Source organism: Notolabrus celidotus, chromosome 14, assembly GCF_009762535.1.
Source record: "Notolabrus celidotus isolate fNotCel1 chromosome 14, fNotCel1.pri, whole genome shotgun sequence".
NCBI lineage: Eukaryota > Metazoa > Chordata > Actinopteri > Labriformes > Labridae > Notolabrus > Notolabrus celidotus.
The window spans coordinates 18,038,351-18,053,307 of record NC_048285.1 but is presented as its reverse complement, the minus strand read 5'-3'; the positions used below and the strand labels follow the sequence as shown (position 1 = coordinate 18,053,307).

The 14,957-nt window shown below is 45.3% G+C and overlaps 1 protein-coding gene across 3 annotated transcripts in view; it reads left to right on the top strand.

Annotated features, from left to right (window-relative positions):
* Nucleotides 1-14,957, top strand: part of kmt2a (lysine (K)-specific methyltransferase 2A) — a 49,582-nt gene that overhangs the window by 29,493 nt on the left and 5,132 nt on the right. For 2 of the 3 annotated variants that reach the window (XM_034701257.1, XM_034701255.1), the window contains exons 15-33: nt 204-314; nt 958-1,031; nt 4,010-4,233; nt 4,323-4,417; nt 4,500-4,637; nt 4,730-4,888; nt 4,983-5,094; nt 5,184-5,262; nt 5,426-5,583; nt 5,698-5,844; nt 5,986-8,629; nt 8,727-11,330; nt 11,797-11,865; nt 11,948-12,174; nt 12,421-12,495; nt 13,459-13,633; nt 13,735-13,842; nt 13,966-14,046; nt 14,165-14,294. In XM_034701257.1, coding sequence (XP_034557148.1) covers nt 204-314; nt 958-1,031; nt 4,010-4,233; nt 4,323-4,417; nt 4,500-4,637; nt 4,730-4,888; nt 4,983-5,094; nt 5,184-5,262; nt 5,426-5,583; nt 5,698-5,844; nt 5,986-8,629; nt 8,727-11,330; nt 11,797-11,865; nt 11,948-12,174; nt 12,421-12,495; nt 13,459-13,633; nt 13,735-13,842; nt 13,966-14,046; nt 14,165-14,294 — 7,410 coding nt within the window. Of the gene's footprint in view, nt 1-203; nt 315-957; nt 1,032-4,009; nt 4,234-4,322; nt 4,418-4,499; nt 4,638-4,729; nt 4,889-4,982; nt 5,095-5,183; nt 5,263-5,425; nt 5,584-5,697; nt 5,845-5,985; nt 8,630-8,726; nt 11,331-11,793; nt 11,866-11,947; nt 12,175-12,420; nt 12,496-13,458; nt 13,634-13,734; nt 13,843-13,965; nt 14,047-14,164; nt 14,295-14,957 lie in introns of all 3 variants that reach the window. The other variant, XM_034701256.1, reaches the window with a different exon arrangement.

Genomic DNA, 14,957 nt, shown 5'->3' with positions numbered 1-14,957 from the left:
AAAGCATCTCTTTCATGTTACATTTCAGTTGTCTGTGTCCTCGTCTCTTGAATCTGCAGTTATGTCCGTGCGATATAATGATGGATTAAAAAAGACTGCTACTGTGATGAATGCAGTCCGTTGTATGTAATTTTCATCAGAACTTCACTTTATTAATAACTCCTCTGCATGTGTGTGTCTGATATCATTACTCCCTCTCTCAGCTGGAGTTCAGTGATGACATAGTGCGGGTCATTCAGACAGCCATCAGCAGTGATGGAGGCCAGCCTGAGAGCAGGAAAGCAAACAGCATGGTCAAGTCTTTCTTCACTCGGGTAAGAACCTTTACAAGAGACATAAAGAAACTTAAACTTTGTTTGGAAAGTAAAGGTAAATGAATGAAGCAGTTCCTGAACTTTAGAGGGTTATCAGTGGGGTCTAGAGTTCAGATGTTTTATACCAGTTTATCTTGCTCAACAAGCTCAACAAGATATCTAAGGATGACTAAAATGTCTGATTAAAAGATTTAGTTATGAATGCCCAAGATTTATAAAGTAAATGTTATGTAGCTCAGAGCCATAAAACATTTTTGGCTTCCAACATTCAAATACGTATCCAAAAAGTTTCTCTACAGCTAATTGAACATTTTTGTTGTGTTTCTCCACAGCATGTTTTGATGAAAGTCTTAATCTGTGTCTCCTCACTTTTAAGAAACCCAAATTTGCACCTTTTTGTTGACAATTTACTCAGCGATCAAGGATTACAAAAGTTCAATATCACAATATATTTAATGCCATACATTTTTCCCTCCTAATTTTGTATCCTTTCCACTGCAGTCCACATACCTTTTCTTTACCGGCTGTTAAAAAAGATTCTGTTGAGCTGTGGTGTCATTAACAAACCCTCACCCTGAATGATGGTCTGCACACGTTTTTTAGCAGCATTTTTGCTAACGTTCTGAAATATTTTCTGTCTCAGCAAATGGATCGGATCTTCCCTTGGTTCAAAGTGAAGGAGTCCAGGTTGTGGGAAAAGCAAATCGTCTCTGCCAAGTAAGTGCATATCATTACGAGGTGACTGTTGAGTGGACATTATCCTGCAGCTACTGCTGCTACTGCTACTACTGCTACTACTGCTACTACTACTACTACTACTACTACTACTACTACCACCACTACAGCTACTGCTGCTACTGCTACTACTACTACTACTACTACTACTACCACTACAGCTACTGCTGCTACTGCTACTACTACTACTTCTACTGCTACTACTGCTACTACTACTGCTACTACTACTGCTACTACTACTGCTACTGCTGCTGCTACTACGGCTACTACTGCTACTGCTGCTACTGCTACTACTACTACTGCTACTACTACTGCTACTGCTGCTGCTACTACGGCTACTACTGCTGCTACTACTACTGCTACTACTACTACTGCTACTACTACTGCTACTGCTGCTGCTACTACGGCTACTACTGCGACTACTACTGCTACTACTACTGCTACTGCTGCTACTACTACTGCTACTGCTGCTACTACTACTACTGCTGCTACTACTACTACTACTACTACTACTACTAGAAAGGTACTTTATGAAGAAAGTTACTTTATTAAGCCCCATGGGGGACATTTTTTCACTTTTTTTGGACATGCTACACAGTTTTTTTTTCGTATACACATACAATCATGCACACACATGTAGTGAACATGCTTAGGGAGAGATGTCAGAGTGAGGATGCTGCCATCAACCAGCGCACCTCAGCAGTGAACCAGCACCTCTCCAGTGAACCAGCACCTCTCCAGCCACCAGTCCACTCTGCCAAACTTTGTCCATACAGGGACTCGAACCGGCAACCCTTCGGTTCCCAGGCCAAGTCCTACTACTACGGCTATCCGTCTCATCACTATCATCGCTCTCTCTCTTATTCTCTTCTTTCTCTCTGTCCAACCCAACTCGGTCAAAGCAGATGGCTGTCTAACAGGAGTCTGGTTCTGCTCGAGGTTTCTGCCTGTTAAAAGGAAGTTTTTTCTTGCTGCCGTAACTTGCTAAATACTGTGAGGTGTAATGCTCATGGTGGATTAAGATGAGTTTGAGTCTTGTCAGTAAGAGAGGACTGGATCATATCCTGTCTTAATTTTGGGTCTTTGTTAATAATTAACTTAGAGTACGGTCTAGAACTGCTCTGTTTTTAGAAGCGTCTTGAGATAGCGTTTGTTGTTTGTGGCGCTATACAAATAAAGATTGATTGATTGAGCATAAGCTTTTCTTAGCAGCTTATCCCACTTAAGCAAGCAATCATACTTATTACAGTAGGTTCATAATAGCTGTATTGGCATTTTATTTTTATGACATATATAACATTCATAATATCAGACTTCAGGATGTATAAGAAGGTAATATGAATCTCAAGAGTATGCTTACATCTGAAAATCAATATGCAATCTGTGTCATTTATCCAGCTGTGTTCTCAAGCTTACGCTGAAGTGTGTGACGTGCTTATTTTCTAAACTTGCAGTGCAAGTTTTGTCTGTAATTACAGAGAAGAAAATTAGAATTTAATACTCCTGTAACATGAACCTGCCCAGAGATCATGGAGAAGTCACGCAGTTTTTCGAAGAACTTCAAGTCTGTAATTATTGAAAAGACGAGTAAGATGTGGTTTATCTGGAAGATGTTGTACCATCCTCTGAGGGAACGAGAAAGCAGTGAACTAATATTTATAAAATGTGTGGGCTGACTGTCAAACAGCCTCTGAGTAAAAATAGTGGCAATGACAGCCAAAAGCAAGATCAGCATATCTTTTTTAAATCACTATCTTTTAAGCTGGTTTACAAGACACAACTAAACTGCTTTCTCTACTCTACGACGTACAACTGAATAAGAATTCTTCTAGAAAAATGGAAATCAGAGGCTTGAAGGACTAGACAAAGCAAACTTTTTTACCTTATTTATTTCATTCACTCTTAATTCTGTTCTATTACCCCTGAAAGCCCTGATAATTATTGAGATATAAATGTAGAGAAGCAGTTTATCTGATGGAGTTAGGCATTTGCAAGGAAAAATAGCATTGGTCCAGACACTCAGAATATCCCTGTAAAAATATCTACTCAACAGTGCAGTTTGTTCAAAACAGAAAGCATTATTTGAAACATACTGTAGGAGGACAGCAGATATTGTCTTGTGCATATGCGTTTACATCAATGACTTATAGTGAAGTGATCGTAATGAATAATCTATCCTATTTAGCGGAGACAAAAGACCTATCATTACACATTATACGAAGGATTTGCTCGAGGCTAATTTCGTGCCAATCGTCTACTCTTGCACTAAACAGTATGGTGTTACTGTTCTGCATATTGGATTCTCTCAAACACTCGCTCTCTTATATTTAGCTTTGAGCTTCCCCACACCATTCAGCCTGCCTATACTCCCGGCATTGTGGGAGGCAAACCGTAACAGTGTCACATTTCACTTGAAGGCCCTCTGATTCATATTTGTGGTCTAATTGTGGTTTACTTGTCAGTTCGGTCTGTTGCGTTATGTATCAGTGCTCCAGTCGGGAAAGCAATGATCCATCCACTTGATCCTGTGGCCATTATCAGTTTGGATGCCTGTTAAGTCTCTGATGGCTTATTAAGGATGAGACTTCACATCAAACAAATTATGTAGCTTGGCTTCTCTTGGCAAAACGTATGTTGGCAAAGCTCCTGGAATTGATTGTTCAGTTCCTTCATACTTATTAAGCATAAGTTGTTGGCAAATGGAAGGCAGCACACTCAATGCAACTTAGTTTTGGTTTATTGAAGAGATCATCACCACACAGACTACACTCTTGAGTTCTGTTCTTTGAGGCTGTTACACATCTTAAAACTTTACTGGAGTTAAATCTAGGTTCTAAAGCTTTTATTTTATTTGGGATTTCGTTTTTCTTACATCAGTGCTCAGGCAACCAAGCAATAACAACTTGATATGTTATAACTAATTGAATGTCTATAAATTTTGCCTCTCTGTTGTTCCACAGCAGTGGGCTCCTTCCAAATGCTGTGCTGCCTCCATCCCTTGACCACAACTACGCCCAGTGGCAGGAGAGACAGGAGCTCTCCCGTGCCGAACACCCCCACCCCATGAAAAAGATCATCCCAGCACCCCGACCTAAAACCCCCGGTGAACCAGATTCTCCAGCCTCGTCTCCTCCTCTCCCGCCATCTCTGCCCCCTCTGCCCCCTCTGCCTCCACTCCTACCTGGTGAGACAGATATATGCATTAAAACAGCTTCTTCTTTTTTATATCTTGTCACTTTTATAAATTCAAACGTTTTTATTTATTTTCTTCAGATCGTGAAGACAGCCCAGAGCTCCCTCCTCCACCAGGCATCAGTGATAACAGGCAATGTGTTCTGTGCTTGAAGTATGGAGACGAGAACACAAACGTGAGTCAGACATCACAGTTTTCTCTCCATTACACTCATAATACAGTCTTTGTGTCTAGTGTAACATGGCTGTTTGTTTCAGGAGGGAGGCAGGCTGCTGTACATCAGTCAGAACGAGTGGGCGCATGTCAACTGTGCGCTGTGGTCGGCCGAGGTGTTTGAGGACGACGACGGCTCTCTGAAGAATGTTCACATGGCTGTCCTCAGGGGCAAACAGCTGGTAAGATGATACGCCCCATTTTAACATCCTAATCTATTCATCATGTTTATTTCTCTGACAGACATTTACAACCTGTTGTACTTTATCTATAGTGCTGTGAGAAGTGTCAGAAACCAGGGGCCACAGTCGGCTGCTGCTTCACCTCTTGCACCAGCAACTACCACTTCATGTGTGCCCGCCAGTGCCACTGTGTCTTCCTAGAGGACAAGAAAGTCTACTGTCCTAAGCATCGAGACCTCATCAAGGGAGAAGTAAGTAACTGGGTCCTGTATAGCTGGACATTGCTGGTGACTTCATGCTTTCATTTCCTCCTCACATTTCTCTTGTTTGTACATTTTTCTTTAGGAGGTGTCTGGATTTGAGGTGACCCGCAGAATCCTGGTGGATCTAGAGGGAATAAGTCTCAGGAGGAAGTGGCTGGCAGGACTGGAGCCTGAAAATGTCCACATGATGATAGGTAGGCTGATTATTGTTGAATCTTCATTAATAAACATCCACTTCTTCTTAAGAGTCTCTTGAGCTTTAACTGAAAAACAATCCTTGCAGGCTCCATGACCATTGATTGTTTGGGGATACTGACTGAGCTCTCAGACTGCAAACGCAAACTCTTCCCTGTAGGATACCAGTAAGTTTTATTTTTACCTTTTTAATCCATCTGAAAGTCTACACTTGCTATTTTAAGTGCCCCTGTCTCTATTCTCTACTCAATTTGAGCAGATCTAACTGCTTGAGGAAATTAAAAATGTCAATTTGATTAAGTCAAACTAAATGAATTCTCTTCTCTCCAGGTGTTCAAGGGTGTACTGGAGTACTTTGGATGCTCGAAAGCGCTGTGTGTATACCTGTAGGATCCTGGTTTGTCACCCTCCAGTGGTGGAGTCTGACCTGAAACACATGATGGCCCCTGAGGAGAATCGCACAATAGCACACAGTCCTCCCATAACAGGTGACCTACAGCCTACAGTGACTTTACAAAGTTAGGCTCACAATGTGACAGTGTATTAACATTTTGTGTCTTTAATGTGTTGGCTTAAAATCTTACTCCCTTTTTATGTTTTAGATTTTCCGGATCCATTTGAATCCCCAAGACGCTCTGACACCCTTTCACCTTCCAACACCCCCAAGCTCAGGGTCTACACCAGGAACAGACACCCTAGCTATCCCCCCTGTCAGCGCTCACTAGGCCCCAGGCCCATGCCCTCTCCAGGTAAGAGTTTGTGTTTATGTTTAAAACCTTTTGAAGATTTGGTTCTGGAGCACAGGTTATTTTGAATTATTTGCAGTTCCAGCCTTCCGTGGAGTTGTCTCAGCTTTCATTTGACTCCTTTTTTTTTTTTTTTTTTTACAGGAGGGACCTCCCAGCCCCAAAGCCATGAAGTTGTGACTGTAGGAGACTCCCTGGTGAACTCCAGCATGCGAAACATTGACTCCCGTCGCCATAGCTCCCCTTCTCTCTCCCTTCCTCCCCACCAGCTGAACAGGCAGAAAGGAATGACCTCCCCACCGCGTATTACATCACGTCCCCTCACGTCACCCCCACCTCTCATCCCTTCTCCAGCCAGAGACCCCGAAAGGTCCAAACACCTCAGCAAAGACTCCGCAAAGAATCCAGTCATAAGAGATGAAGAAAGAGGCAGACTGTTTTCCTCAGATAGAAACAGATCACAACCATCCAGGGATCAGGGGTCCAGGGATGTAGACAAGGGGAGAGTAACGAGTCAAGACCAAGCTTCTAAGGATTCAGACAAATTCAGATCTTCCAGGGAACTTGGGCAGAAAGACTCTGACAAAGACACAATACCAGCCAAAGAGCCAGAGAAGCGGAGGACATCAAGTAAAGACTCAGGTCTCAAAGAATATGAGAGAGGGAGAGCGCTCAGTAGAGATCCCTTGAGAGATTCAGAAAAAGGGAGACAAGCAAACAGAGACTCTGAGAAGGGAAGGCAGGCAAGCAGAGAGACAAGCAATAGAGACACGGATAAGAACAAATCATTGTCTAAGGATTTGGAAAAATCTCGGTCGCTCAGTAGAGATACAACTCTGAGGGAGTCTGAGAAGCATAGACAATACAGCAGGGAAACAGGAAAAGACTCAGGTCAAAGTAAAGACAGATTGTCCAGCAGAGACTCTGAAAAGAGCAGACCTCCCTCAAGAGATTCCAGTTATAGAAGCACAGAGAAAAACAAAGACTCTGGCTCAGGGAAGGAGAGTAATGCTGGCAGTCAGTCCAAACAGACTGGAGGAGAGAGTAAAAACCTGAGACTCGCACCTGCAGGCTCAGGTCAGTCCTCCCCTCCTGTAGGCACTGCTGTTCTCACAGCTCAGCAGAGAGGCAGCAGCAACAAGCAAGCAGAAAAGCAAGGGAAACACGGAGGCAAAGACCAGGATGTTCCGCAGCCTCGTCACAGGTCCACATCAACCTCCAACACGATCCAGTCAAAGGACAAGCCCAGCTCAGGGAAGGAGAGTAGTAGTGGCACTGGAAATGTAATGCTAGCTTCAGTCCATAAGGACTCTGTGGGTGGGAAATCTGGTTCCCCACAGGCATCATTTCAGAAGTCAAATTCACGCAAATCAAATGATTACTCATCAGGTCCAGCCACAGTGGCAGCAGCAGCAGCTATGAAGCCTCTGTGGCAGTCAAGGACACCAGCAGAAGAAGATGTCGTCAAGCGAGGCTCCGTGCATCTGCCCTCCCCAGCTGCAGCCTCAGCCGCCAAAGACAAACACCCCAAAGTGAAGACGGCAGGCAGCAGAGAGGTTTCGAAAGACCGCGAACGAGAGAAGAGTCTCCAAAACAGCAACAGCACTAACAAAATCCCTCTTCTCAACAATAACACAAAAGCGATGGGCAGCTCCAAGACCCACGCTTCAAACCCCAGCTCTCACAACAGCAGCAATAGCAAAGCTCCAGTGCTTGGAAACAGCACCAAAGCCCATGGGAAGGCTCAGGGGGAGAAGCAGGAAAACCAGGGGGGAGACAGGTTGTCTTCAAAGAGCAGAGAAAGCTACTCCTGCCCTGAGAGGAAGAACAGCTCCAGTTTGGACAACTTGCAGCAGCTGCAGCAGGGGTGTGTGGCTTCAGAGAAAGGAGTGAAGACCTCCTCCCAGTCTCATACTAAACCAACAGGTAACCAGCTCTCTAGAGAGAAGAAGAGATTAAGTAAACCCATTGCTGTAAATCCACTTAAGACCGATATCAAAACCGACCCTAATGGAACCAGCACTGTTGGTATTTCTTCCTCCTGCCCCACCACCACCCCCACATCCACAATCACTCCTGCCGGCCAGGGAACCCGTCGCTCTGCCCGCTCCGCTCTCTTTTCCTCACCCTCCGCCAGCAGCAGCGACAGCTCTGAATCCGACACCCAGACTCAGACAGAGGAAGACGACCGGCGCAAAGAGCGTTCACGAAGCGAGCTCCTAGATCGCCACAGCCTTCTAGCTCAAGGAGGAGAGGACAAGGACGACGGCCCAGAAGACGACCAGGACAGAGGAATGGATGACAAACATCACGAGGATGACAGCGATGGGTCAGGGTCGGCTAAGCGGCGTTACCCGCGTCGCAGTGCCCGTGCTCGCTCCAACATGTTTTTCGGTCTCACGCCTTTCTACGCCGTTCGCTCGTACGGTGAGGAGGATCTTCCCTTCTATAGCAGCGGGGATGCAGCTGGAGCCATGGTTAAGAGGAGGACTGGTGGCCGTAAGAAGTCAGCTGAAGGGCAGGTGGATGGGGCCGATGATATGAGCACTACATCTTCATCAGGGGACAGTGGAGAGGAGGAAGACAGTGGGATGAAGCAGAGGGGTAAAGATCCTTATTACTACAACTTCACCAGAACAATAATCAACCCTGGTGAGGGTCTGCCGTCCATAGAAGGGATAGATCAGTGTCTGGGCAGAGGATCCCAGCTTCAGCGCTTCCTAAAAGATGAGGAGCAGCAACAACAAAGAGCTCAAGGAAAAACTGAGGAGGACATGCTGAGTGCTTTGTAAGTAAACACAGTTGTTTAGCGAAACTAATATTATTTTGACTAGTTCCTGCCTTCTCTTATAATCTAACATTTTCTTTTTTGCTGTGTTTACCAGGACTTTGGGCAAGCCACACATCAGCCAGCTAGATGGCGTTGACGACGGCTCTGAGAGTGACACCAGTATCTGCACTACCAGCACCACAACCACCACAGCCACCTCCTCGTCCACCCCACACAAGAGCACGTCGAGGAGAAGGGGCAGGGAAAGGCACACAGAGAAACCTGACTCCCACGAAACGAGCAAAGAGGCTGACAACAGCAGCGCAGCGGTGAGCGGGAATACGAGAGAGGGCAGAAAGAACCAAAAAGAAAACTGTCTTCCTCTAGGAGGTGGGGTCAAGTCCCAGCCGCAGACTCAGGGTCAGGATCCTCTGGAGGCCCAGCTGTCCCTCAGCACAGACCTACTCAAGTCAGACTCTGACAACAACAACAGCGATGACTGCGGGAACATTTTGCCGTCAGACATCATGGAGTTTGTCCTCAACACACCCTCCATGTCCATGCAGGCTCTGGGTCAGCAGTCGGAGCCGACGTCCTCTGAACTGCTGCTGGATGAGGGCTATGTTGGTGTGGATGTCAACCGACCTAAAGACATTCTCTTCGACGACTTTTCACAGCCGCTGCCCAGCACAGAGAGTGGAGGAGTAGTGGAGAGTAGTGTGAACAGCTCCATATCTGTAGAGGAGCCATATCTTCCTCTGGAGCTGCCCTCTGACCTCTCTGTGCTGACCACACGCAGCCCGACTGTCAGCACCAGTCAGAACCACACCGCTGCTGGGAGCCTTATCTCAGATACCACAGACCGCACTATGCTTGGTTTGACCTCTGACCCTGACACAATCAGTGGAGAGAAGAGTGGGGACAAGAAAAGAACAGGGCCAGGTGTGTCACCATCAGAGAATCAGCATGATGCAACAACTTTAGGAAACAGGGATACACAGGTCACAGAAGGTCACATGACCCCAGAGCAGTTCATTCCTAGCCCTGCCATTGGTCAGGTGGTTGAACCTCCAGGTAACCAGGATGTTCCAAGGAGTTCTAGTACCCCTGGTTTGCCGAGTTCTCCCTCGCTGCCCCTTCAGGGGCAGAAGTACCTTCCAGCATCTGCTGCAGGCAGTCCGAGTCCAGTTCCTTGTCCAGGACCATCCCAGACCCAGGTTTCCAGTCCAGCAGTCATCAAACCAGGCCCTGATAAGCTCATTGTGGTCAATCAGCAGTTCCAGCCTCTCTATGTCCTCCAGACAGTCCCTAACGGTGTCACACAAAAAATGAGTGCCGCAGGAGTGATGGAAGCTGGCTCTTCTGCAGTGCTGGGGCCCATGACGCTCACTACGGGGTTAAATACAGCCTTATCCACAGCCCAGCAGATATTTCCTGCTGGTGGTAAAGTCCTGGGCACCATGTCGCACGCCTCCCAGATTCACACCTTCACAGGAGCCACACAGGCCAGCTTCCAGACAGGAATCCCAAGCACCACTTCTGGGCTTCTCATTGGTCTGCCCTCCCATGACCAGTCCCAGATTCTGGTCTCAGAAGCTGGTCGACCACATGACCTGGGACATAGTGTCGCCATAGTGTCTAGTCCATCCTCAATCATCTCCTCTCCAGCCGTGCTCGCGTCCGCTCATGGCAAGAAGAGGCCCATCTCTCGTCTTCAGCCTAGAAAGAGCAAAAAGTTGGCGCGTTCCCGTAGCCAGCCTACTCTGGCTCCATCTGAAGTTGCTCCCCCCAACATGACCCTCATTAACCTGTCCTCTCCTCAAATTACTGCCAGCATCCCCGGCCAACCTGGCAGCCTGGTAGAGTTAGGCACCCTCTCCACATCCCAGCGCAAGGTTCCTAATATTATCAAGAGACCAAAATCAGGTGGGGTAATGTACCTTGAGCCAACTACTCTTCTTCAGCAGAGGATACAAGGTACCACTCAGTCTGGTATCCTAGGTCATGATTCTTCCACTCACCTCATACCCTGCACTGTCTCTGGTCTCAACCCCAGCCAGTCTGTGTTGAATGTGGTGTCTGTGCCCCCTAGTGGTGCTGCAGGCCTTCTTGCACCAGGCTCAGTGTCTCTTTCCACCCCTGTCCTCAGCTCGGCAGAGATCACAGGGCCCATTAGCAGCCTCCTGTTTAAAGCCAGTACTCACAGCCTGGGCCTGTCTGATCAGCCGATGGTCCTTCAGTCAGCCGGGGGAGCCCCTCTGATGTCACAGCTTAGCTCCACATCCATAGCTAGCAGCATCTGCGTCCTCCCCTCCCAACAGACTATCAGCATGGCTGTCACCCAGCACGGAGACTCAGAGGGCAGCCACTTACAGCATCAGTCTCAGTTTGCAAACAGAGCCCAGGCGTTGGACTCCAATCCAAACACCACAGTTACTCTGGCCCCCAGCCCCGCCACCCCTCTGAGCCCCACCAAAGGACGTGTTGTCGGAGTGTTTACCTCCTCCGCACACTCCCAGAGCAGTAGAACAACTCAGATTTCCAGATCGTTAGAACAGAGGACGCCTAACTCTGCAGCCATTTCTGGATCAGAAAAAGGCAAACAGACAACAAAGAGGAGCAGGCAGACTTCAGACACAACCAGCGGGAAGAAGCTCAAAGCATCTCAGGCAGAGGAGCATCACAGCAACCCTACAGGACGACTCCACTCAAACCCAAGGTGAGCTGCCTTAGATGCTTCTCTGTTATGTTTTCTATTTATTCCTTTTAGCCTGCATTCATGGGGATAAATTAGCAGAAAACATTCTCCAATCGTATCAGCTTAATTAAAGTGACATTGAGAATAACGAGGACTTTCTTTAATTTATTTTTGGCATAAAAGAGAGCTTGTTTATTTTGCCTTTTTGCATTTATTTACAAGGTTTGATTTTCTTGCTTTCTTTTCCTATCATTTTTTAACCAAAGATCACTTGTGTACAGATTATTTTAAACAACATACTTCCTTGCATTGTTTTTTATGATCTATAAATGCAACAATAGGATTATGGCTGGATTATATAGTTATGAGATGCATGTCAAGTTTGATTCAGGTACATGCAAGGGAAGTATCTCACTTAGACTTTGTCTATTTCTCCCTCTATTTTCATTATCATATTTTGATTCTTCCCTTCTTTTTTTGCAAGCAGTTCCAAAGAGCTGAGGTCCCCTGAACCCATGGACACTGGCAAACCAGCAGATAAGCCAGCCAACAAGAGGTATGAAGTCATCCATGTAAACTACCTGTCTTCATACAAACCATATAGAAGAGTCCCAATGCTTATTCTAACTCTCTTACAGTTTACTTGGTAAAAAGAAGACATCTGAGAGTCCTGTTATGCCTGGGAAAGTAGTCGGGAAAGACAAACCATCTGCAGCAGGGGGAGCTGGGTCTCCTCCTGTAGCTTTACCACCTGACCAGGATGGCAACAGCAGGGATACCACCTTGGATAGCAAACCCAAGAAGGGCATCATCTTTGAGATCTGCAGCGAGGATGGGTTTCACATCCGCTGTGAGAGTATTGAAGGTGAGAGGAAAAAGACCTCAGTTACCAAATTTGTTGTATTGATATGCAATGATATAAATTCTGGCAGGTTGTATGAAGTATGAATCAATGTCCTTGTTTGATGAAGTAATAAGACCATTTAAACCCAGATAATTACAGCATATTTCTTGAGTTGGACATGAATGCATGGTCAAAGGAAGTGCTATTGATGTTTGATTGTGAGTGAAATACTGTGCTGTCCCTTCCTAACTGCCTGTCACTTTACAGAGGCCTGGAAATCTGTGACTGACAAGGTGCAGGAAGCTCGCTCCAACGCACAACTCAAAGAGCTCTCTTTTGAAGGTGAGGTGTTTGATCACACTAAACAACAAAGACTAATAGATACTGTATATTGTCACATACTTTAGAGGTGACATATTATGCTCTTTTTCATCAAAATATATTGGTCTAAGAGGTCCCCAAAACATGTCTTTAAAGTTTATTGCTCAAAAAAACACTTTGAAATCAGATTTTGGTTTGCCTGTAAACCCCTCTTTTTCAGCCCTGCTCAGAACAGGCTGTTTTCTGTGTATGTGCCTTTAGATGAGAATGAGCTCTCTGACCACGCCCCCTCAGGAAGTGGATGTGGTCTCAGCTGTCCAGCACGTTGATCTAATGTTTACATGTTGGCTGAATATACACGGCTGCTCACAGACCCGCGTTACTTCAACCCTCTGAATCTGATCCAGAATCTGATCCTGACAGAGAGGCGCCTGCAGCAGGACCTTTCTGAACCATTGGTCACAGATTTTGTGTTTCTTGTTGTTTTATTTGTCAGTATGTCGACGTGTGTCTTGGTACACAGCGACGAACATGTAGCTATGTGGCTATGCTAACTAGCGCTAGCACTTTTCCATGAAAAATAAAAATCATCCACTAGATCTTCAAATCTGCAGACGTGGGGAGTAAAACCGACCTTTGTGTTTATTAAGACAGCCTACAACTAGCATGCCTCCCTCCTAAGCTCCTTGTTGGCACACATGTGTGCAGATAATGAAAAACGGAGGAGGAGCTGAGTTGTATTTTATACAGTCTATGGGCTGAACAAGCTCTGAGCTCTGACTTCCGTTACACACCGGATGGCGTTGTGACGTATGAAAAACACAGAAAACTGAAACGGCTGGTTTCAACACACATTTACAGAAAGGTGGAGAAATCAGAACAGGGGCAGAATGGATTTTTTTCCATTTTCAGGGGGTTTGTAGACATGCCAGGGTTTGATGAGTTTGATGATAAACCATGTATGTGATTCGTCTCTCCTCCCAGGTGTGAATGGATTGAGAATGCTGGGAGTTGTCCATGAGGCGGTGGTCTTCCTACTTGAGCAGCTGTATGGCTCCAGACACTGCCGGAGTTACCGTTTCCGCTTCCACAAACCAGAGGAAACAGACGAACCTCCCATCAACCCCAACGGATCAGCTCGTGCAGAGGTCAACCACAGGTTGGGAAGAGACTTTGGCTGTTCCTTCATCGCATCGACTATGCTGCGTCCTGTGTGTTTGTGTTTCTGACTGCTGTCTATCCCATCTGTTTTCCTTCCAGGAGGTCTGTATTTGACATGTTCAATTTTTTGGCCTCAAAACACCGCCAGCCTCCCGAGTACAGGCCGCAAGAAGAAGATGATGATGAAGGGCAGATCAGGTCTGCCAGGTCGGTAACAGTGCCCAAAAATGCTGTATTTATTCTGTAGCAGACCATAGAGAAAACATAATCAGCCTATTTAAATGTTACTTAGAAGCCATCACAATACGTTTCTTTATGTTGGTGTCACAGGCGTGCCTCCAGCGAACTTCCTCTGACTGAGAGATTCACACAGCTCAAGACTACTTCTAAAGAGACAGTTGGAGTCTTCAGGTGAGAACAGCTATGCCTACGTTGTTCTTTTTTGTGTTACATTCAATCAGATTTTTTGCTTTTGTTGGCCATAATTTTGAGATCTGTTAACCGTTGTGGTTGTTGATAAATTTTGCAGGTCTCCCATTCATGGCCGAGGTCTGTTCTGCAAGAAAACCATTGATGCTGGGGAGATGGTCATTGAATACTCTGGAAACGTCATTCGGTCTGTGCTCACTGACAAACGGGAGAAATATTATGATGGAAAGGTGAGAACTTTAAAACTATTTTTGACTTTACTTAGACTGCCAGCCCAAAGGCTTTTCAGGCAGAATCCATGCTGCAAATGGTAGAAAAAGTAGAGCACATTTTTTTTGATAGAGATGATTTCTCATGCTTTTAAAAGTATTTCCAGAATGGTTTCAATGCATAAATTTGTGTCTGGAATAATGAATAATAACAAGGCTTGTTTGAACACATAACGTTTTTAAGTGTTTGAATAGTTTTTTTTTTTTTTATACCCTTTTCTTAACTTGAACACCCAAAAAATGTCAGGTGGCGCAACTAGATATTTGTCAAAATATATGTACTTACCTATCATTTATTCTAACTGAAAGTTTTAGGAAGTATCCCTTAGAGTGGTTACAGCGCTTTACACATTTGTATTTTGTGAGTCTATTTTTTATTTACAATATATTAGGATTTTTGCATTCTATTGGCCAGGTATAAAATATAATTTTTACAGTTTTAGGTTGGTTGTACCACCTGACATGGAAAGTGTTACCGTCCACCTATAAGTTAATAAAAGCTATTCTATTATTATTTAAGAAACATCTACAAACCTTTTTACTCAGCCATGACGATTAGTTGGGGTCCTCTGAATGATTTAATATGTTGAAGTCCATTATAACTACTTACTTTCAAAATAAAAG